At 46.8% G+C, this 23,999-nt stretch overlaps 1 protein-coding gene across 16 annotated transcripts in view; it reads right to left on the reverse strand.

Annotated features, from left to right (window-relative positions):
- Nucleotides 1–6,741: 6,741 nt before the first annotated feature.
- Nucleotides 6,742–23,999, reverse strand: part of LOC141201471 (retinol dehydrogenase 7-like) — a 148,024-nt gene continuing 130,766 nt past the window's right edge. For all 16 annotated transcript variants that reach the window (XM_073663546.1, XM_073663545.1, XM_073663531.1 and 13 more), the window contains 3 exons: nt 12,108–12,366; nt 11,325–11,488; nt 6,742–8,619 (listed from right to left, as the gene is read on the reverse strand). In XM_073663546.1, the coding sequence (XP_073519647.1) occupies nt 8,402–8,619; nt 11,325–11,488; nt 12,108–12,366 (641 nt within the window). In that variant the 3' untranslated portion in view covers nt 6,742–8,401. The remainder of the gene's footprint in view (nt 8,620–11,324; nt 11,489–12,107; nt 12,367–23,999) is intronic.

Consider the following 23,999-nt stretch of genomic DNA (forward strand, 5'->3'; position numbering starts at 1 on the left):
TAAGTCCAACACTGCCTTCCCTCTCGTTGGTTCCTGCACTAGTTGGGAGAGATAATTATCCTTGATATTTGTCAAGAACCTTTTTCCTTTCTGCGATCTACAGGTTTCTGTTTCCCAGTCAATATCCGGGTAGTTGAAGTCCCCCATTACAATCACCTCATTATGTTTTGCTACTTTGTCTATTTGTCCTAATAGCAGTTTCTCATTCTCCTCTGTTATATTAGGTGGCTTATAGCAGACCCCCAGTAATATTTTATTATTATTTTTTGCCCCCTCTATCTCTACCCACATGGACTCGACCCCCTCTTCTCCCTCTCCTATATCTTCCCTTAGTCTGGGCTTTAGACGTGACCTTACATATAAGCAGACTCCTCCGCCCTTCCCCTGTTTCCGGTCCCTTCTAAATAAACTATAATCTGTTAAATTTACCGCCCAGTCGTAGCTATCGTCTAGCCAAGTCTCTGTTATACCTACGATGTCATACCTCTCCTCCGATATAAGCGCCCGCAGCTCATCCGCCTTATTGGTCAGGCTTCTTGCGTTGGTCAGCATGCAAGATAAAACTTTTGGGTTATTTAGCATCCTATTCTTCTCTAACGATCTAACTGTACTATCCCCACCCCCCTCTCCACCCTCATTATATTCACTTCTCCCCTTCCCCCTTGCTTGCCTCACATCCCACCTATTTCCTTGGTTCCCCCCCCCCCGTCTCTAGTTTAAAAACTCCTCCAACCTATTAGCCATCTTCTTCCCCAGCACCGCTGCACCCTCCCCATTGAGGTGCAGCCCGTCCTTACGGTAGAGCCTGTAGCCGACAGCGAAGTCGGCCCAGTTCTCCATGAACCCAAACCCTTCTGCCTTGCACCAACTCTTTAGCCACTTATTCACCTCCCTAACCTCCCGTTGGCGCTCCTGTGTGGCTCGCGGGATTGCTAGTATTTCTGAGAAAACTACCTTGGAGGTCCTTGCCCTAAGCTTCCTACCTAGATCCCTGAAATGATTTTTAAGGACCCTCCATCTACCACTCACTTTGTCATTGGTGCCAATGTGGACCATGACCGCTGGGTCTTCGCCAGCCCCACCCAGTAACCTGTCAACCCGATCCGCGATGTGCCGGACTCGAGCGCCAGGGAGGCAGCACACCGTTCGGCGATCCTGGTCTTTGTGACAGATTGCCCTGTCTGTCCCCCTAATAATAGAGTCACCCACTACCAGGACCTGTCTAGCCTGCCCTACACTTCCCCCCTCCCCCTCATTACTGGAGCATACACTCCCCCGGCGGTCAGAGGATCTGTCGTGCTCCAATAATGCCGGTTCTGAACCAGCCTTCCTATACTTCTTCCCTCTATCCCTTCTAACTGTTACCCAGCTCCCTGCCTGTTCAGCCTGCGCTTCCCCACTAAGCTCCACCCCCAGTGTTGACCCATTGAGTGTCTGCTCGGTGAGCAGCAAACTCCGTTCCATGTTGTCGATGCTCCTCAGTACCGCTATCTGAGCACTTAGATCCAGGATTTGGGCTTCCAAGTGCACGATATGCTCACATCTCTCGCAGCAGTATGGATCCCTGAGCGGTAGCTCAGGGAATGCATACATTGCGCAAGATGTACACTGCACGGCTCCGGCCAACATGGACATCATTCTAAATATGGGGATACAGTCAGTATATATGTACAAGTACAAAACACAATTATTTATATATAGGTGTATGGACGGAGATCAATTAGGGATGTGCAAGTTTATCGATTAGATATCGGCGCGGGATCAGTTAAGTATGGACGGGGGATCAATTAAGTATCAATTAAGTATGGACGGGGGATCAGCTGAGTGGGTCAGGTGGATTAATTAAGTATGGACGGTGTGTCAATTAACTATGGACTGGGATCAATAAGTATGGACTGGGGAAATAATTAATTGTGGACTAGGGAATCAATCAATTAATTATGGACAGGGGTTTAATTAAATAGGATGGGGGGTAAAGCAAATAAATAGGTATGGACGGTGGGTCAATTAACTAAGGACTGGGGATCAATAAGTATCAATAATATCAATAAATATGGACTGGGGAAATAATTAATTGTGGTCTGGGGAATCAATCAATTAATTATGGACAGGGGTTAATTAAATATGGTGGGGGATAAGGCAAATAGATAGGGACTGGGGATGAGTAAAAGTGGACAAGGGGAATCTATTAAATAGGACAAGGGGGATCAATCAATTATGGGCTGGGGGGGTCAATCATTTAAATGTGGTCAGGGGGATCACTTTAATATGGACGGGGGGTGGTCGGGGATCAATTAAATGAGGACGGGGGGGTCAATTTAATGTGGTCAGAGGGATCAGTTAAATATGGACGGGGGTGTTCAGGGGAATCAATTTAAATATGGACGGGGTGATCAATTAAATATGGACGGGGGGTAATCAATTAAATATGGACTAGGGAATACAATACAATTACAATACAGATACAAATACAATACAGTACAGTACACACTTGGGTTCAGTAGGGCCGCTTATCGCGGCCTCCTGCCCCTCACTCACCTCCTCTAGGGACGCTGCACGCTATCACAGCGCGCTTGTCCCTCCGGTCGCCTCTTACCGGTCCTCCTGATCACCTCCTGGTCACCACCACCTGGCACCCTCCGCTGGCCGGCACTGCACGCTGCCACAGCGCTCTCTTGCGCTCGTCCCTCCGGTCGCCTCCTACTGGTCCTCCCGGTCCGCTCGGTCACCTCCACCTGGCTCTCCTCCCTTCCCAGGAGCTCTCTCCACACACAGCACAACTCTTGCAGCACACGGCAGGCTCCGCCTCCACCACTTCCTGTCAGGCCTCCTCCCACTTCCTGTTGTGGGCTAGTTCCAACACTTAACTACTTCTGACCCTGCGGTCTGTTTCTGGGCAGAACTTCCTTACACTACACACTATGCATATTACACTAACAAACAATACTTTTCATACTCTGTGCATTAGACAGACAAACACCACAATGCAATACAATTCGCAAGACACAATATATACAAAGACACATGACATAATACACAAGACACGAACGCATGACATAATACACAAGACACGATTGGTGTCTTAAGGGACAGGAAGGTGACAGCACAGTCCACTCTTACAATAGGACTGATGATGACATTAAAAGGGTTTTCTGCCCTTTTTCAGAGGGTAGGTCATCAGTAGTTGATAGGCGGGGGTCCGCAACTCTGGAACCCTATGCATCAGCTGATCATCTGGTCCACCATTCCTTGCAGCAGGCCATATGTTGTCATAAGTGGAGCAGGGAGGAAGTGTGTGAGAAGGCTTCACACCCATGAATTCAAACGGAGAGCGGTGCAGCTGTGGCACTTCCTGCTCCTCTCCTGGTCAAGGTTGGATGTAATGTCACTGACCAACAGAAGAGCAGAAAGTGCAGTAGCAGTGCCGCTCTCCGATTGATTTCAGTGGGAGTGAAGCTGGCACCTGCACTTTCTTCCCTGTCCACTTATGACTCCCAAGAGCAAGAGTGAACAGAGACTAAATAGTTATGTATCACACACATATACTGCAGGATGGGGAGACATATGATTTTGTGGTCCGAGAGTGGTCCTGGGCTCCAATGAAATATATTACAACATAAAACAGGCAGCAAAGAAAATGCTGAATGGATTTGAATAAGGGTCTCTGTGGCCATACAGACCACAATGAGACTGTAATGACATCTAGCACAGTGGAATGACAACTCGTAAGAACAGAATCTGTACTCTGGGACTAGGTTTGAGTGAACCGAACCTGTAGAACCTGGAGAAGTGAAGTGTGTCTGACGCGCCCCCAGGGCCGTGGGGTACTCGGTGCCGGGCCTCTAGATGCTGGGGGAAGGAATACGTCACAGCGGCGGCGGCCCGGTCCGTGGCCCAGGGAGGTCAACAAAAAAGGGAAAGGAAAATATTTATATGGGATTTGTAGTTTTTAGGAAGTGTTCGTGACGCCACCTGTGGTTTCTGGTAATAGGTACCAGCGCTGCTTCAGGCCTCTGGGGCGGTTGGTAGGGCAGCTGGGTTGGAACGGCTCCCCACAGGTGGAGCAGGCCCCAGGGCAGTGTAGAATAGATGATGGTGATGCGGGGGCTTGTGGTGCAGGAGAGATGGCGCAGCGGAAATAACTGACGGAGGCAGCGGAGTGCTGTCATCCGAGTTTACTCACAGTTCTGTTCAAGTTCCTCAGGTACACTGTGCAGGTGTCAGTCTCCAGTGTCGCGCTGCATCTACCAGATAAGGGGTCCAGCACTTTCTCAAGTATATCAGGAGCGCTTGACGGAACCCCGCTTTCCTTATGTTCCTTACTAGACCAACTTCCCTTGCTGGGTCTACTCCCTCCTGCCCTGCGCTTCCCCACACACAGTCCCTATCGGGTGCTCTGAAGTCCCTCTGGGCAACTCGGAGTTCCCGGACCTACTTGATGCCCTTCACGGTGACTAGGGTGAGGCTGTGGCAACTGCACCATGGAAGTGCAGAAGCCTCCGGTTTTCCAGCCGAGACCTGGAGTAACACGGCTGGTCCAGGGACCGGTTCCCTTCTTACGGCCTGATCCCTCTGACACTAGGCAGACTCGGGTGTACGGTGCCGTCCTGCACTCACCGTACCCCCTGGGATCCTTTATGTCAGCGGAGCCTATCTCCTCTGCTCCCCCCATGGGCCTCTATTACTAGGCCCCTTTCTGGAGCAGAGCTCCTGAAGAGACTCTGCTCCCCTCCTCTCCTTTCACTGAATCACACTCACTCTCTGACTCACTACCACCCTAAGATGGCTTCCCTTTATATACCTCCTATTATGGTGCTCCCCTACTCTACATCCTCCACACTCACCCACTACTGGTTCCCCCTCTCTTTGGTTGCCCCTACTCCAGCCAGGGACAGGGCTCAGCAGAAACACAGTGCATCTTGCCCTTCCAGCCAACCTGGAGCAGTGTAGTGTTGAATGCGGGTGTTGGGGTTCCGGACAGCACTCCCTCCTTACCTGAGAGAAGGGGACACTACACCTCTGGGTGAGGTGCAGTACCACTGTGGCGACTGAACCCTCAGGGACACCACATGTCCAGAGACCTTTGTTGAAATCCATTCTGCGTTTTCTTTCCTGCCTGTTTTGTGCTATATTGTATTTCACTGGAGCCCATGGAAGTCACTTGGCTTTCCTCGTTGCCATTATTTCAAATGGGACTTCCAGCCTCCTCATCGTTTCCAATTGGCAATAGTGTAATTCCTTTTTGGACAATCCCAGTGATCAATGACTTTCCTGCTGTGCCAGCCAATTGTGTTTTGGTTAATTAAAACATGTACTTTAATAGATCTATCCCCAAATTTGTCAATTTCTCCTCAATAAATTGTATTTTGAGTTTATCTGAAAGTATTTTATTTCTTCTTGTAGTGCAAACAATATAGTTTTCAAGGAGCCAGAGGAACAACAAAGTTATGATTTACTTGGGGATTGAATATCTCCCTTTTCGCAGTGATGACTTGGAGAAGCAGACTCAATTGCTCTACAAAGTGCCATTCAATTATCAAAACAAAAGATGGCAACATAGTTCAAGAACCAAGAGAACATTGTCATGACTCCTGCCCTCAAAAAGCAGTAGCAAACTTTGCCAGAAGCAAAATGAGAGAAGACATGAGAGTAGTAAGTGCTACTCCTCGCAATGTGATGGGAAAGGTGTAGAGTAATGATGTATTGCCCCGTAAGCCAAGACAATCATCTCTTACGAGAAGCCTTGTCCATCATAGACCAGATGGTAATTTGCCTAACCCAAAAACTATAAATTTATATATTTTTAAAGTATAGTCAACTTAAACTTCATGATTCATGAAAGGAGATGATTTTAGGAGATGGAGATCTTATGCTTGAACTGAACGAAGATACCATCTATGGCAGGAGTCAGGAACCTTTTTGGCTGAGAGAGCCATGAACGCTACATATTTTAAAATGTAATTCAGTGAGAGCCATACAATATTTTTAAAACTAAATACAAGTAATTATGTGCATTTTATGCAAGACCAACACTTTTAAAGTACAATAAGTACCTGCTCTCTCCACAAAGGCAAATTCTTCTGTCCATTCCTGCTGAAAAGTACGATACTCCTCATCTTTTTTTCTTTTAGCCATCTTCTTCAATAAAAGGGTTTCTGAAATTAGCTAGCTGACTACTTGATTAAAAGGAGGGAAGTTTACTTCCATATGCTGGAGGTGTCCCTGGCTAATTCCATGTGGGGAACAGAGATGGCGTCTTTGCTCTTAAGGGAAAGGGCAAACTGTACCCCCGCAGTACTGTGTATATAGGTAACTGGTGTCCCCCTAATAGACTGGTGGTATGAAGTAAGAGCGTTACCTGTATTCAGGCACTCTCTGACTGACTGATGTGGCTGCTGATTCTTGCCAGTGGAGTTTAAAATGGCGCCGCCGCTTCTGATCCACACCATAGGAAGGCATCACCCTATAAGGCGCCCGCTCTCCTGACAGCAAGAGCGGCGCTTGAGCGAGCGGAGCTCAGTTGCTGCTACGCTAGGGTGAGGAGAATGATGGCTGACAGCGCGGGAACTCCCTATCCCTGTTGGTGAGCTCGCCTCCAGTCTGCGCTTAATACCCCAGCGTAACAGCAACTGAGCTCCGCTCGCTCAAGCGCTGTTCTAGCTGTCAGGAGGGCGGGCGCCTTATATCCCGGGTGACGGCTTCCTGTGGTGTGGATCAGAAGCAATGGCGCCATTTTAAGCTGTCAGTGGCAGGTAGAGCGGTCACTCGTCTTGGAGCCAGATGCAGCCTTCAAAAGAGCCACATCTGACTCGTGAGCCATAGGTTCCCGACCCCTGATCTATGGAGATGGTATCTTTGATAAAGTGCCCAATGTGTTTTACCAACTGTACACTTGGCATGCCAAGGTGGGTAACTCATATCCGCCATGTTTGTACATCTTACTACAAACAAAGGACATGAATACGTATAAGAGAATGTTTGAAATGATGAAGCTATTGATTCCAAATCTGGCACTTCAAAAGGTTTTAGTCGATTTTGAGAAGGCTTGTATGACTGCAGTAAGGATTGCCTTTCTACATGCTGAGGTCAAAGGGTGTTATTTTCATCTGTGTCAGAGTCTCATCAGAAAAATAAAAAGTGTTGGTTTGAAGACAATATGAATATAATATCAACATAAAAATTACACTGAAATCTCTTGCTGCATTAGCCTTTGAGCCAATTGAACATGTGTTTTTGATAAGCTTCCTGCCACATTTACAGATGAAGAATCCTATAATGAGGCACTCACAAACTTTTTTTCTACATATTGTGACGGAGTCACTGGTGTTATATGTGAGGGGAGGTATGTGTCACTACGGCTGGTAGCCTGTGTGAACTGAACCTACAACTTTTCCCCAGCATGTTATGTGTTGGGGGTGTAATCACCATTGTGAAGGGAGTGGTTTTGTGTGAATGGCATAGAGATCTGGTGGGAAGTCATTCACCCTACCTCCCCTCAGGGTGTGGCTGAGCAAGGTTAAATGCTCAGTCACTATTTTTTCTCTCTAGTCTGGTCTTGAGAGTGAAGTCTCCAGGCTGTGTGTGGTGAAGCCAAAGAGCAACACTGAAGGACTGGTGTTTGGTGGCACTTCACTGTGCTACCCGGAGCGGGCGAAGCCTCGCTCTTTTATGGACTCTGTTATACTTTGTCTTTTGTTTTCCCGTTATCCCGGAGAGGACTTGTTTATTTTTGTGGAGCGCTGCTGGAGTTTATACCATATAATAAACCAGTAGGGAGTTACCACGAGACGTATGTCCTGTGTCTGCCTCTGTGAGGGCCGAGCAAGTCGCTTTACCACAATATATTAAGGGTACAGCTGGAAGAGATGCTCAATTTCCTTTAAGAATATGGAATCATCATGATGCAGCCCTGGAACAGTCACCAAAAACTATAAACTGTTGTTAGGGATTCCACAATTCACTTAATTTCCTGTTCCATTTCAGTCATCCCAGCTTGTGATTTCTCTTTGATGGATTGCTGAGGAACCTAGCTTGTCACAATTAATATTGGCTAATGCACAGGCAGGTTGCCTTGAGCTATAAAAAGAGGAATTATGAAGCACTGTATCACACGGTTGCCATTTCTGTACAGGACTATCACCATGTGGAAGATAAACTTAAGTACTTAAGGAGATTGGCTAATTTACAGTAAATTCGGGTGTTCAATGATTGTTTAATAAACTGGAGTTATTGTTGTTATTAGAACTCTTTAATATATTATTTTGTCTATGTGGCCAATTTTCTGTGTGTGAATACAGCCTTAACCCTCTTTAATAAAGTGTCTTAATAAACTGTTATTATGTCCATGTCATCAATTTTCTGGGTGGGCAATTACGATGCTGGGGGAATTCTAGAAGAATCCTCAGAAGGCATCTGCTGGTCTAGGCTGTCCCATGCATAATACAAAGTCTGAAACCACGGTAGGCAAATAGGAAAAAGGCAAGTAGAAGAGCGTGACATCCCATCCTGTGGAGTAACGAGTCCAGGGGTGAACAGCGGTCAGAGCGTGCTCCATGCAGTTTGTGACTAGAGACAGGTCTTTGCTACATATGATTGATATTTTGTCCAAGATCTCCATACCTAGAAATAAAATATGAAATAGATCAAAAACTCATGGTTCCTTCATCTGGTTTGTTTTCTTCCACATATGTTTTTATGGGATTTCTCACATTTTCACATATACAGTAGCAGAAATTATATAAATGTTAAAATGGTTGAGATTATGGAGATCTTTAAATAAATTATTAGAGATTCATCTTTTTGGCTTCTCGTGAACTATGACTGTTGACTGGTTTATGAACCAACCATTACATCCCTCATGCTTCTTGAATGGGATTTTAAGACTTTTAGAACCTATTACATTTTTCACTTATTGTATTCATATACAATGTATTAACTCTCAACATAATTGTTAAAGTGTCTTATTATAAACTCTAAGTATTGCATAAGGTGGTTATATATCCACTTAAATTTTGCATTGGAGTGCTGCAGATCTCCCTCTGGCATTATTGTTTTATGGTTGTGTGCCATAAATCTTATGATTACTCAGTCACTACCATTTTTACTGCAGTTACAATAAAATACACCAAGTGTATTGCAATTTTGATGGAATTAGAAAATTTGAGGAAAATAAACATACAACCATGAAAAGGTTCTGAAACAAATGGACCCATAGGACTCTTTTAGATTTATTGGTATACAAAAACTAGTATAGCTAATATGGTCATTAAATAGCGCTTTGGGACATAACCCACTCCCATGCTTCAATAGTGAATGGCCATCATAAGCAACTGTTTTATCGCTCTAAAATAGCTCCCAAACAGCTGGCTGTGTAGGAAGACTAGTACTGTGCAAAAAGCAAAGCATTTCATCAATGGCAGCCCATGCGGTACATCGCTTCTCCTCTGCCTTGTGGTCATGTGGAGGGAGGCAATTGTACACACATTAGGAAGTAAAAACAAACCTTAGGCGGTGTCCACACATCAGAATTGCTACAGATTTTGTTTGGATTTTTGGACTGTAAATCAGCAGGGATTTTAGCAGCAATCTGCATGAGACTTTAAAGGGATATTTTTTTCATCTGCAACATGTCTAAATCTGTTGTAAATAAATTGTGGAGAAATTAAAATCTGAGATAAAGCCAATTCCAATGTGGATTACCCACATGTCTGTAGCAGAATCTGAAAGTCCAGAATATATAAAATATAAGTTAAAAAAAATCTATATATACAAAAACATGATCCCTTTTTTTTAATATTTTCATAGGTCCTAGCAAGGTTTCCTTGCCAATCTCGGTATACCCCAACCTCCTGTAAAGGACATGCCAGCCACATGGGATGTCACCATAGGGCTACGTTCCCACGATGAGCTTTTGGTGAGTTTTTGATGCTGCAGATTTTCTGCTCCATTTCTGCACCTATTATGTAAATTAGGTAATTTGCATTTTTTTCATTGCGTGTGAGTGCGTTTTTTTTACATTGCATTTTATCCCATTATTGTGTTGCGTTTTCTGCCTCTTGTTGGTGGGTTATGTTTTAAACAAAGCTGCTTTGTTTTTAATATTTCCTGGTATTTGGCTTTGACAAAACTTTTTTGATTCAGTCATGTGCTGATTACATGCTTTTTTGATGCGTTTCTTCAGCGGAAAAGCACTAAAAACACATTTGCTTTTTTTCCTCAATTCTAAATGAAAAATCTGCACATAAAACTCAGCGTAACCGCAAAAAAAAATTGATATGTTGTGGATTTTTATAGTCAGTTTACACTGAGTAAAAAAAAAGCACAGTGAGCAGGAGGTTTCTATAAATCCCATCTTCTTTCCATGAATTGTGCGATGCTGCGTTTTTGACGCAGCAAAAATACACAGCGACAAAAACTCATTGTGGGCACACAGCCTTGTAGGTCAGACCTGTGCACCAAGATTGGGATGCAAACCCTGCAAAGACTTAGAAATAAAAAAAGAAAGTTGCCAAAGTCAGCAGGGAATTCGGCAACAAGATTAGACACTTGCAGATTTGTTACTGATAGTTTCACCAGCAAATTCACAATGTCTGAACGTACCTCTAATGCAGGGATGGGCAATTAAATTTCCAGAGGGGCCACGTGAAAGACTGTGACTGTTCTTGAGTGCCAAACCAATTGGCCCAAATTAATTTGGCTCAGTATTAATATTACCATATTATTTCTAATTATTTTATATTAATATTAATTGTATAACTTAATATTGATCAGAATTAAGTATGCTGACATCCCCCTATATACCGTCTGAGCATGCACACAGCCCCCCCATATAATATATGAGCCAACACACAGCCCCCTATATACCATATGAGCCTACACACAGCCCGATATATATCGCAAGAGCCCCCACATAGCCTCCTATATACAGTTTGAGCCTTACATAACCTCCTATATACAGCATGAACCCCACATATGCTATATATGGGAGACTATGTGGGGCTCGTGCTGTATATGGGAGGCTATGTGGGGCTCATACTGTATATGGGAGGCTATGTGGGGTTCATGCTGTACATGGGAGGCTATGTGGGGTTCATGCTGTACATGGGAGGCTATGTGGGGCTCATGCTGTATATGGGAAGCTGAGCCTCACATAGCCTCCCATATACAGCACGTGCCCTACATAGCCTCCCATTTACAGCATGAGCCCCATGTAGCCTCTCATATACAGCATGAGCTATATATAGTGAAAAGACACATGAATGCAACAGCCTTGTACAGCAATATATTCACTATCTATCATTAATGCTTTGATTTAAAATACTTACTCTGTTGATAAAACTGCACTCCGTAGCTTTTTCTGACTTCCTCTGATGCGCTGTCCCAGCAGTCTTTTACACATTTTTTATGCAATTCCTTACATGTAATTTGTGTATTGTAAAAGCTGGGTTCAATTATGCATACCTTCACCCCAAAAGGTTTCATTTCACGTCTGTAAAACAGAGTGAAACGGGAATTATATTTGTTTATTCAAAACTATTTTATTTTTTTGCAAAACTTACTGATCATAGACATTGCAAAAATGACTGTTGCTTATTAACCAACAGGTTGCACAAACAAAGGAGAGAATTACAAATGGTGTTCAAACAAAGTTTACTATGCAAAATGACTTGCTGTTAATATGTTCAGGTTTTTGAGCGTCTCTTAACTGCTTCAGGTTTCCAGAATTCTTCCACTTGGAAGATGTTCCATATTTACAATTCATGTTAAAGGGAGGGCTCAAAAGTTGTCTAAAAAAAAAAAAGCCGTCTTCAAATATAAGAAAAGCTGCTTCAGGATAAAAAAAAAACAGCCAGTATTTCCTCAAGCACTGCAGCAGTTCCTATTTGAAGACCTCGTCAAGTTCTCTCACCAGGAAAAGATGTCATATGCACATATCCTTACTGAGAGCCTGAACACGAGAGAGTAAAAGATGCTGGAAGATATGGCAAATAACAAAGCTTCATATAATCGGACGTATTACAGATTTATTTCAAAAATGATTTTAAAAGCTTCAAGATAAAATAGAAAGCAGAGAGCGAAACAGGTTTGGCACAGTTAATAGTACTAACCTCAGAGAGTCTGAAAATGATTCTACTCCATGCTTGGAAATGCTGTAACCACCAGAATTTATAGTTAACCTTCCTGCTACACTTGCTACATTCACTACTCTTCCCCAAGCTTTCCGGATCAAGGGTAAGAAGTGGATGGTCACATCAACAACCCCCAATAGGTTCACATTTATGATTTTAAAGAAGTCCTTTTTTGTCATCCATTCATTAGCACAACTTGGAATACTAATTCCTGCATTGTTTACAATGCCCCAGAGTCCTGCAGACAAAGAATATCGTATGTTAGAGTTACATATACATTTTGGGCCTTTTAAAACAGGAACGCTATGGAAATCTCCATAAGGCCTCATTCACATATCAGTATTTTGCATCAGTGTTTGTATGCCAAAACTAGGAATAAATTACAAGAAAAAAAAGAGAAAGAAAACGATCAAAAAGCCCATACTTTATATGAAATTATCAAAATTTTATTTAGAAGTCATACAAAAAACAGACATAGGGGGGAGTGTAAAAGTAACTACTGTGAACCAAATAGAACCAGCTACACGCAATACAGCATAATAATCATTTTATAAAGTAATCACAAATTTGTGCAAGACCATATGTTGTATTCCAATATTAGGTGCCAGAGTCACACTATCATCAAGTGCCCCTAAGTAGTAAGTCCCACTGCCAGATAGTAATTTAATAAAAATAGTATACATACCGATGAAACCCACAGAATCCAGAAAGGGCAGAGGGGCAGGGCAACAAAGAGGAAGGCAACAGGCTGTATGCGGGAAGCAGCAGCCCCGACGCGCGTTTCGGTTAACCCTTCGTCAGGGGGCATAATGATAGATACATCCCTTAGGTATTTATAGGCGCCCACCGGCGCTAGGCACAGATGCTGCATAATGTCAGCGGATATCCGCATCACGTGATCGGAAACAAACCACGTGACGCATGATGCCGGGCGACACATGACCCGGAAGTGACGCATGCGTAACCACAGCAACCAAGACGCCGGCCGGCGTCCACGTCACGCGTCACGTGACGGCGGGTCAAAGTTGACCCGACGACACGCTCCGCTACAGATGCAGAAAGCCGGCCAACGTAACGGAGCAGTGGCACGCATGCGTACAGGGCATGCAGTCACTGTATAACAGGGATAATGTATGTAAAATACCCGGGGACCGCCTGAATATTGGGCAATCACAATCATAAGGTGCAAGGTAATAACAAACAATTATCAAATTAACATAAATTCAAGCAAAACGACAGGCAATATATAAATATATAGAATGATAAGTATAATGAAGATGCTATCTACATCAATATTTTACAATATATCTGATATAATAGAATAGTGCATAGTTATAAATATATAAAGATATATACAGCATCTGAATATAACATCATGTAAAGGTATCACATAAAACATTATTATCAAAGGGTAGAAGAGCCATCATTTTGCTTATGCAGATGTCCATTAAAGTTGAAATATCCAACAGCACCGATATAGCAGATAGAAGGAAAGGGATGTACAAAACAAAAACAGGAGGATGAAGGTCCTACATAACAAAAAAATAAGAATTAAAATACAATAAAAGATAAAATCAAGGTTCAACCATGTATCATAATACAGACGGAAAAGTTGGATGTGAGAGTATAAAGCATATTATAAGCAAAGATGGACAATCAGAGGAAGGGAGCATAACTAATACTCTCATTTAATCCATTAGGATGTACTGTATTCAAAGTCCAGATCCAACGGGATTCAATCTGGGCAAGTTTTTGTCCCATCTTACCACCCCGTATATTTGGTAGAATAGAGTCGATCCCCCTAATACGTAGTAAAGAGGCATCACATTTATGATGGTCCCTGAAATGGCGTGGTAACGTCTTCAGAATGGACGGATCCGTGTGGTCAGCGGCGGCAATGATACCCAACACATGTTCACGAATGCGTATCTTAAATTGGCGGGTTGTCATACCCACATAGATCAGTTCGCACGGACATGTGGCAAAATAGATCACATTCCTAGTATTACAGGTAATGAATTTATTAATTGTATATATCTTAGATCCATCAGACTTAAAGAAAGTGTCACTTCTTTCAACATTAGGGCATGCCACACACCGACCACACGGAACACATCCCCTTCACCTGGGAACCGAATCCAAGAAAGTACCACTAGAGGCCTCATAGTGGGACCGCACCAGAAAATCACGAATATTTCTAGACCGTCTAGCAGTAATAGACGGTCTATCAGATATATGTTTCGCAATTATAGGATCTGCCTGCAGAATATGCCATGAACGCGACAGTATATCTCTAAGGCGAGGAAATTGTGAATGAAAGTGAGTTACAAATCTGACCTGTTCGGTACCATTACCCATATCTCTCTTTTTATATAATAGGTCATTTCTAGATGTAAATCTAGCCCTATTGTATGCCTTCTTTATCATACGTCGGCTATAACCCCGAGCATGAAATCTGTCCCTAAGTTCCAGAGCCTGTTTCTCAAACTCCACGTCGGTAGAGCATATCCTCCGGATACGGAGAAACTGCCCAACCGGTACGGATTGGAGCATATGTCTAGGATGTGAGGAGGAGGCATGTAGTAGCATGTTAGTCGAAGTTGGCTTACGGAAGACTGTGGTCTGTATACAGTCAGTATTATCCCTACTCAAGGACACATCGAGGAACTCAATTTGGTTGACATCAAAATGATATGATAGGAATATATTCCGGTCATTCAGATTCAAGTCATCCATGAATAATTGTAAAGACGAAATTGAACCTTGCCAGATCAAGAGGATATCGTCAATGTACCGCGTCCAAAAAAGGACACGGGACATTGACTCACCACGATCTGACAGGAAGAGGTCCCTCTCCCACAGCCCCAGGAAAAGACAGGCATAGGCCGGAGCAAAAGCAGCGCCCATAGCTGTCCCGTGGAGCTGGAGGTAGAAGGACCCCTTAAAAACAAAAAAGTTATGACTCAGAGTAAACTGTAACAATTCAAGGATAAGATCCCTTAGTGAACTGGGCAAGGACACTGTCCTCAGAAAAAATTGAACAGCGGCAAGTCCATCTACATGTTTGATATTAGTGTAGAGTGACTCTACATCTGCAGCCACCAGGACAGTGTCAGCCCCAATGTGTAGGTCATCAACCTTCCTGAGTAATTCACCAGTATCCTTAAGAAAGGATGGCAAGCTCTCCACCAGTGGCTGCAGATGAGAGTCAATCCACCTATTGACGTGCTCCAGGAAATTCCCCCCACCAGAAATGATAGGACGACCTGGGGGGATCTTCACATCTTTGTGGATTTTAGGTAATAGATATAGTGTTGAGATCGTTGGTTCAGATACAAGAAGGGCCGAGGCTAGTTCCTTAGTAATGACTTCATTATCCACTGCCTTATTAATAATAGATTTTAAATCCATAACATAGGAAGTTAAGGGATTATATGTAAGTTTACGATAGCATGTTTTATTATTCAGCTGACGGTACGCCTCCTTCTCATACATCAATCTAGGCCATATCACGATGTTACCACCTTTGTCTGCTGGTTTAAAAAGTACATCAGGCAATTTTTGCGAGATATTTAGCCTGATGCGTTCCTCTCTAGACAGATTGTCACGGGGGATATGACGCGGAAGGGACATCAACTCCCCCGAGACAATCCGAACAAAGAGATCAACATTCGCACAAGTCGTCAGTGGGGGGAATCTCCTGGAGCGAGGTCGTATAGATGTAGGGATCTTACCTCCTATAGGAGTATAGTGTTCAACAGAGAGTTCCTCGAGTGTCCTTATCGCAGCCTGTTCCTCCTCTGTTGGGAAAAGATCATGGAGACCACCATCAGAGAAGTGCTTTTTAAATATCAAAGCCCTGGCAAATATGTGCAAATCCTTAATTGCCGTAAATGGATCGAAACGGGCGACTGGTGCAAATGATAGACCCTTACTCAGCAGTGAATAATCCGACTGAGTAAGGGTATGGCCGCTAAGGTTAATTACCTTGAAATCATTCTTTTTCCGATCCGGTGACGTCAGATCTTGTCGTCTGTATGGATGAAATGTGGTCTCCCGCAGGCTTTTATTAGAGGTACCAGACCTAGTTGTCATAGACGAAGTGGAGGCCTCAGAGAGATCACTCAATGATGTAACCGAAGAATTAGAAGATTTCCTCAGGCGATTAGGCATTTGCACTCCAGGTTTACGCCAGAAATATACTTTCTTCTGATGGTAGTCCCTAGGAATAGAACGTTTTTCTGACAGTTTGGGCCGCTGACATTTTTTGAGGGTTTTTACTATGACTATTGTGACATCTTTTTTATTAATATTTTCCAGTCGTTTTTTTTTTTCAATCCAATGAATATTGAAGAAACTGCTAGCATTTTCTATCAAGCAAAATGCTCAAAAAAACTGTTGTGTATCTTATGGGCATCTTTTGAGCTTTCCAATTTACTTCCATTGTAAAGTACAGAGCTTCTTCCAAGTGGAAAACACCAGAAGAATGGTCAGGTCACTTTTTTTTAACCAATTGGCATTTTTTGAAGCCTGAAAAGGTTAAAAGGTGTTAAAAAGTCTGAACAAGTGATCAGCAAGTCCTTTTTTACATAGAAATTCATGTCCGAATTTACCTCTAATGCAGGGATGGGCAATTAATTTTCCCGATGGGCCACATGAATGCATATTTTCATTCTTTTGATCATTTTCTGGCGGCTTCCACAGCAGAATCTGGCTGAAAAGTACGTTGTGTGAACATACCCTTAAGTTTTCCTGCCAACACTACTCAGGGTGATCCTTACTTAGAGACCTCATGATCAACTGTTACTGCAGGACAAATGAGCATTTAAAATGCAGCTTTACTTTTATCACATGGTGCTAAGTTAAGCAGTCAAAGGAGTGTTCCCACTGTCAAAATGTATCGTCTATTCACCATACAGGTGATAGATGCCTAATCGCTGGTCCCACAAGTTAAAAAACACACACACACACACACACATACACACACACACACATATATATATATACTAGCCATTGAGCCCGCTCTACGCCCGGGTGGCGAGCATTTTTATTGGTATATGGTCTCCCATGCTGGTATGTGCTGCCCCCATCCTGGTATTTGTGCTCCCCAATCCTGTTCCCCCATCCTGTTATGTGCTGCCCTCATCCCTATCCTGGTATGCATGGCACCCCTCACCTCCAATCCTGGTACGCATGGCACCCCTCACCCTCAATCCTGGTACGCATGGCACCCCTCACCCTCAATCCTGGTACACATGGCACCCCTCACCCCCAATCCTGGTACGCATGGCACCCCTCATCCTCAATCCTGGTATGCATGGTACCCCTCATCCCTATCCTGGTATACATGGTACCCCTCATCCCTATCCTGGTATGCATGGCCCCTCATCCGAATCCTGGTATGCATGGCGCCCTCAGATCCCTATCCTGGTATGCATGGTACCCCTCATCCCCCAATCCTGGTATGCATGGTACCCTTCACCCCTGGTATGCATGGTACCCCTCACCCCTCAATCCTGGTATGCATGGCACCTCTCTTCCCCCAATCCTGGTATGCATGGTACCCCTAATCCCCAATCCTGGTATGCATGGCACCCCCCATCCCCAATCCTGGTATGCATGGCACCCCTCATTTCAAATCTGGTATACATGACACCCCTCATCCCAATCCTGGTATGCATGGCACCCCATCTCTCATCCTGCTATGAATGGCACCGCTCATCCCAAATTTGATATACATGGCATCCCTCATCCCAATCCTGGTATGTATGGCACCCCTCAACCCTCAATCCTGGTATGCATGGCACCCTCCATCCTGGTATCTATGGTACCCAATCCCTCATCCTGGTATGCATGGCTTTCTCATCCCCAATCCTGGTATGTATGGCCCCCTCATCCCTATCCTGGTATGCATGGCACTCCTCATCCCCAATCCTGGTATGCATGGTACCCCTCATCCCCCAATCCTGGTATGCATGGTGCCCCTCATCCCCCAATCCTGGTATGCATGGTACCCCTAATAGCCCAATCCTGGTATGCGTGGTACCCCTCATCCCCCAATCCTGGTATGCATGGTACCTCTCATCCCCCAATCCTGGTATGCATGGTACCCTCACCCCCAATCCTGGTATGCATGGTCCCCTCACCCCCAATCCTGGTATGTATGGTCCCCTCATCCCCAGTGCTGGTATGCATGGCCCCCCTCATCCCCCAATCCTGGTATGTGTGGTCCCCTCACCCCCAATCCTAGTATGTATGGTACCCCTCATCCTCCAATCCTGGTATGTATGGTACCCCTCATCCCCCAATCCTGGTATGCATGGTCCCCTCATCCCCCAATCCTGGTATGCATGGTCCCCTCATGCCCCCAAATCTGGTATGTGTGGCACCCCTCATCCCCCAATTCTGGTATGCATGGTCCCCTCATCCCCCAATCCTGGTATGCATGGTCCCCTCACCCCCAATCCTGGTATGCATGGTCCCTTCATCCCCTCAATCCTCGTATGTGTAGCACCCCTCATCCCCCAATCCTGGTATGTGTGGCCCCCTCACCCCCCAATCCTGGTATGCATGGCACCCCTCATGCCTCAATCCTGGTATGTATGGCCCCCTCATCCCCCAATCCTGGTATGTGTGGCCCCCTCATCCGCCAATCCTGGTATGTGTGGCCCCTTCATCCACAATTCTGGTATGTATGGCACCCCTAATCCCTTTCACGCTGCACACACATACAAAACGATGAACACTTATACTCACCTTTCTTCCCTGTGCTCCAGCGCTGCTGTGTCCTGTTCTGCTGGAGGCCGGGGAAGGAGTGTGGCACCGGAGTACGCGCGTGCCCATACCGCGCTGTCCGGCACCATTTTGCTGAAGACACACTGTAAATGTGTCTTCAGTAAAATGGCGCCGGATATCGCTATGCGCATGCACCGATTCCAACGCCTTCACTCCGCCCCCCGGTCTCCGGCCAGAAGGGAGGCGCCGTGGCAACGCTCCTCCCGGTCAGGTAAGTATTTAAGTATGGCGCCGGAGATCGCGGTATGCATTCAGTGTCTACACATACCGCGATCTCCTGCGCCATACACTCCTCTTACCTGTAACGGCTCCATGCCTGCTTCTGTCCGGAGCCAGACTGCGTGTCGCTCATGCGCAGTCTATAGAGGCTTCAGACAGAGGGACGCTTGGCCGATTATCTATCTATCTATTTATAATATAACCGGGGATAAGTTTCTCTGTCTGAATCCTTTATAGACTGCTCAAGCGCGACACGCCTACGCAGTCTGGCTCCAGACATAAGCATGCATAGAGGTAAGAGGAGTGTGTATGGAGATCACGGTATGTGTAGACACTAAACGCATACCACGATCTCCGGCGCCATACTTAAATACTTACCTGACCGGGAGGAGCGTTGCCGCGGCGCCTCTCTTCGTCGGCGACCGGGGCAGGAGTGAGGCGTCGGAATCGGCGCATGCGCATAGAGCTATCCGGCGCCATTCTACTGAAGACACATTTGCAGTGTGTCTTCAGCAAAATAGTGCCGGACAGCGCGGTATGGGCATGCGCGTACTCCGGTGCCACACTCCTCCCCCGGGCTCCAGCACAACAGGACACAGCAGCGCTGGAGCACAGGGAAGAAAGGTGAGTATAAGTGTTTATTTTTTTGTATGTGTGTGCAGCGTGAAAGGGATTAGGGGTGCCATACATACCAGGATTGGGGGGTGAGGGGACCATGCATACCAGGATGGAGAGGTACCACACATACCAGGATTGGGGGGTGAGGGGACCATGCATACCAGGATTGTGGAGTGAGGCGATCATGCATACCAGGATTGAGGGGTGAGGGGATCATGCATACCAGGATTGGGGGGTGAGGGGACCATGCATACCAGGTTTGTGGGGTGAGGGGATCATGCATACCAGGATGAGGGGTATCACACATACCAGGATTGGAGGATGAGGGGACCATGCATACCAGGATTGGGGGTGAGGGGTACCACACATACCAGGATTGGGAGGTGAGGGGACCATGCATACCAGGATAAGGGGTACCACACATACCAGGATTGGGGGGTGAGGGGACCACACATACCAGGATTGGGGGGTGAGGGGACCATGCATACCAGGATGGAGGGGTACCACACATACCAGGATTGGGGGGTGAGGGGACCATGCATACCAGGATTGTGGGGTGAGGGGATCATGCATACCAGGATTGGGGGTGAGGGGATTATGCATACCAGGATTGTGGGGTGAGGGGATCATGCATACCAGGATTGAGGGGTGAGGGGACCATGCATACCATGCTTGTGGGGTGAGTGGACTATGCATACCAGGATGAGGGGTACCACACATACCAGGATTGGGGGATGAGGGGACCATGCATACCAGGATTGGGGGGTGAGGGGACCATGCATACCAGGATTGGGGGGTGAGGGGTACCACACATACCAGGATTGGGGGGTGAGGGGACCATGCATACCAGGATAAGGGGTACCACACATACCAGGATAGAGGGGTGAGGGGACCACACATACCAGGATTGGGGGGTGAGGGGACCATGCATACCAGGATGGAGGGGTACCACACATACCAGGATTGGGGGCTGAGGGGACCATGCATACAAGGATTGTGGGGTGAGGGGATCATGCATACCAGGATTGGGGGGTGAGGGGACAGTGCATACCAGGATTAGGGGGTGAGGGGACCTTGCATACCAGGATTGTGGGGTGAGGGGATCATGCATACCAGGATGAGGGGTACCACACATACCAGGATTGGGGGGTGAGGGGGCCACACATATCAGGATTGGGGGGTGAGGGGACCATGCATACCAGGATTGTGGGGTGAGGGGGTCATGCATACCAGGATTGGGGGGTGAGGGGACCGTGCATACCAGGATTGGGGGGTGAGGGGACCTTGCATACCAGGATTGTGGAGTGAGGGGATCATGCATACCAGGATGAGGGGTACCACACATACCAGGATTGGGGGATGAGAGGACTATGCATACCAGGATTGGGGAGTGAGGGGACCATGCATACCAGGATTGGGGGGTGAGGGGACCACGCATACCAGAATTTGGGGGTGAGGGGACCATACAAACCAGGATGAGGGGTGCCACACATACCAGGATTGGGGGGTGAGTTGACCATGCATACCAGGATGAGGGGTACCACACATACCATTATTGGGGGGTCAGGGGACCATGCATACCAGGATTGGGGGGGTGAGGGGACCATGCATACCAGGATTGGGTGGTGAGGGGACCATGCATTCCAGGATTGGGGGGTTGAGAGTGTGGCGCCCCATGGGCTGGTTGCCACAGTAGTGTTGCCTCCTTCACTGGAGGTGATATTACACTTGGAAGCAGGAGGAGCTCCCCACGTCAGGTAAACCCCACATGCACACACAGGTTCTGATCCCTGACCTGAAGGGGGAGCTCTACACCCTATTTTGGGGTGCTGCCTTTTCTGGTTGGGGGGAGGAGTTAGTCAGTGAGTGTGAGAGGGGAGGGAGAGGGGGAGAAAGCAGCAGAGACAGAAGTAGAAAGTTCTGGGGAGCAGAGCACGTGAAGAGCTCACTCCAGGCAGGGAAGTAGAGGACGCCAGAGTCCTGGGTTGTACAGGGATTGCACGTCCCAGCAACCGAATCTGGGGGACAGGAGACTGCAAGTTTTCTGGCCACAAGCAGAAGCCCGGCTGCACAGTAGCATAACTAAAGCCTGGAGCTGCACTCAAGACGGCAGTACCCATTATAGGTTCGCACCGCCTGCTAGTACGGAGCTTAGGGCAGGAGTGAAGAAAACGGACCGCAGAATAGCTCACAGGCAGTGGGGCCCGCAACGGAGAAGTGCAGCAAGCAGGCCTCCAAACCACCTGACGGGGTGGACTCCGATTGCTTCCAAGCTGACCGGACCCTCCTGGACCTAGTGACCAATGCCCCGGACTCCACAGCTTTCTCTGCAGTAAAGGTAACCGGACTGCATTCCTCGTGTCTGTCTTCTTCTTCTGTGCCTCCCCGCAGCTGTGCTACCACCATGACTATCATCACTGCTGCCACCCTGCTCTCTGCACCCTTTTTCCCCCGCCGCCATCCTTCATATAAACTTTCTCAATCCCTGGGGGCCCGCTTCACCCGTGGGAAGTGTTTCATCTCAGCTGCTATACCATCTATCCCCCAGGGTCCACACAGCAGCGCTGGTCATCCCTGACCAGGCACCACAGGTGGCGTCACATAAAGACTATGAATCCCCTGTAAATACTCCCTTCATCTGCTCGGCCAGGGCCACGGAGCTGGGCTATTGCCACGGTGACCTCCCTGGAAGACTGCCGGCCCAGCTACCGAGTACCCTAGGCCCTTACAGCGGCTGCAACTGGCGTCACGAACAGGATTTACGGACCCCCTTAACCGGGTCCTGTGTGCCACAAAGACTGTGTATAACTGTATAAACCGCAGCCATTACTGTAACACATGCGGAGTTAATGATATGTGGGTGTCCCATTGTGGGCAGAGCCTCATAAACGGTGCCAAAATAGGCCCCTCCCACTTGCATAGACTGTACCAGAGTTGTCTGTCACTCAGGCTGAAAGGTGCCAGCCTTCCCCTTTGCATCAAACTGAGGGGGGGAGATTGTCGCCTCCCCCTGCAGAGGGCTGTGTGATCCCATCCATCCATCCCAGCTTCTGCAGCTCTGTGAATACAACACAAGTGTGAGAAGCTGTGCAGCAATAGTGCGGCTGTAAAGTGTAAAGTGACCAGCAGAACAGTCTCAGTGACCAGCTGTGCAAGGAGCGACGACATAAGCATCCGGAGCGGTGAGTCCTACCCCGGCAAGGGTGAACTGGGGGGGGGGGGGGAGATGCCCAACTTAGGTGAAGCTCCAACAGCAGGTGCTGCCGCAGCCCCCATAATTCCACTGTCTATGCCATATATCCCAGGAGCGGCCTGGTTACCCCAATACTCAGGGGAGTCGTATACACTTAGCGATTTCAAAGAGAGACTGGGTAGCCTGTTTGACTTTTACCCCTTGGCCGAAGGGCAGAAGGTTAGCATTCTAATCGGTCAGCTAACTGATGCCGCGCAGAGGGAAGTCAAGTTCTGGCCGGACACTGATAAAGGGACATTCAAGCATATCTTAACAAAGCTACAAGACACTTTTGATACCCGCACCGCGGCAGAAATAAAAATGCGGTTCTTTGGCTGCAAACAAAGGGTGCAAGACAGTGTGAGAGACTATGCCCTCAACCTACAGGAGGCGCTGCGAGCCATTAAGCAGATTGATCCTGACAGGGTGCAGGAAGAGGATAGGATATTAACAGAGCAATTTATAGAAGGACTGCTGTCTACCATGCATAAGACCCAATTGTGTATAATGTCCTTACAAAACCCTGACATGAAATTTGCTCAATTTAAGGACAGGGCAATCCGTGTGCTACGAGCGACGACCCCTAGCGATACCACGCCCACTAAACGCCCAGCAATACTCTACCACCAGGAGGCAATGTCTTTTCCCCAGAAACCTGTTGAGGCTGATGCCCTGACACTGAGTAATGAACCATCTGCAGACTTACGCCTACAGGTACAAGAACTAACCAGAAGTGTGGCTGCATTGGCAAAAACAGTGCAGTCTCTGCAAGTGTCTTCCCCTACAGAGAAGATCCAGCTGGCCTCGAGTCCGGATGACCTGCCGTGGCGACGACAGAAGAGGATCCCATCCACCCGCACCAAAGGAAGAGGCACCGACTGCTACGACCCAACCGGGCGGCCCATCTGCCGACGCTGCGACAAGGTGGGTCACATCGCAAGGTTGTGTCCATTAAACGAACGACCCCTGGGGCAGAGGACCAACCCCCAGGAGTAAAGCAACCTGGT

This window comes from Phyllobates terribilis, unplaced genomic scaffold (assembly GCF_046119375.1).
Source record: "Phyllobates terribilis strain yellow unplaced genomic scaffold, ASM4611937v1 Scaffold_2__4_contigs__length_985480577, whole genome shotgun sequence".
NCBI lineage: Eukaryota > Metazoa > Chordata > Amphibia > Anura > Dendrobatidae > Phyllobates > Phyllobates terribilis.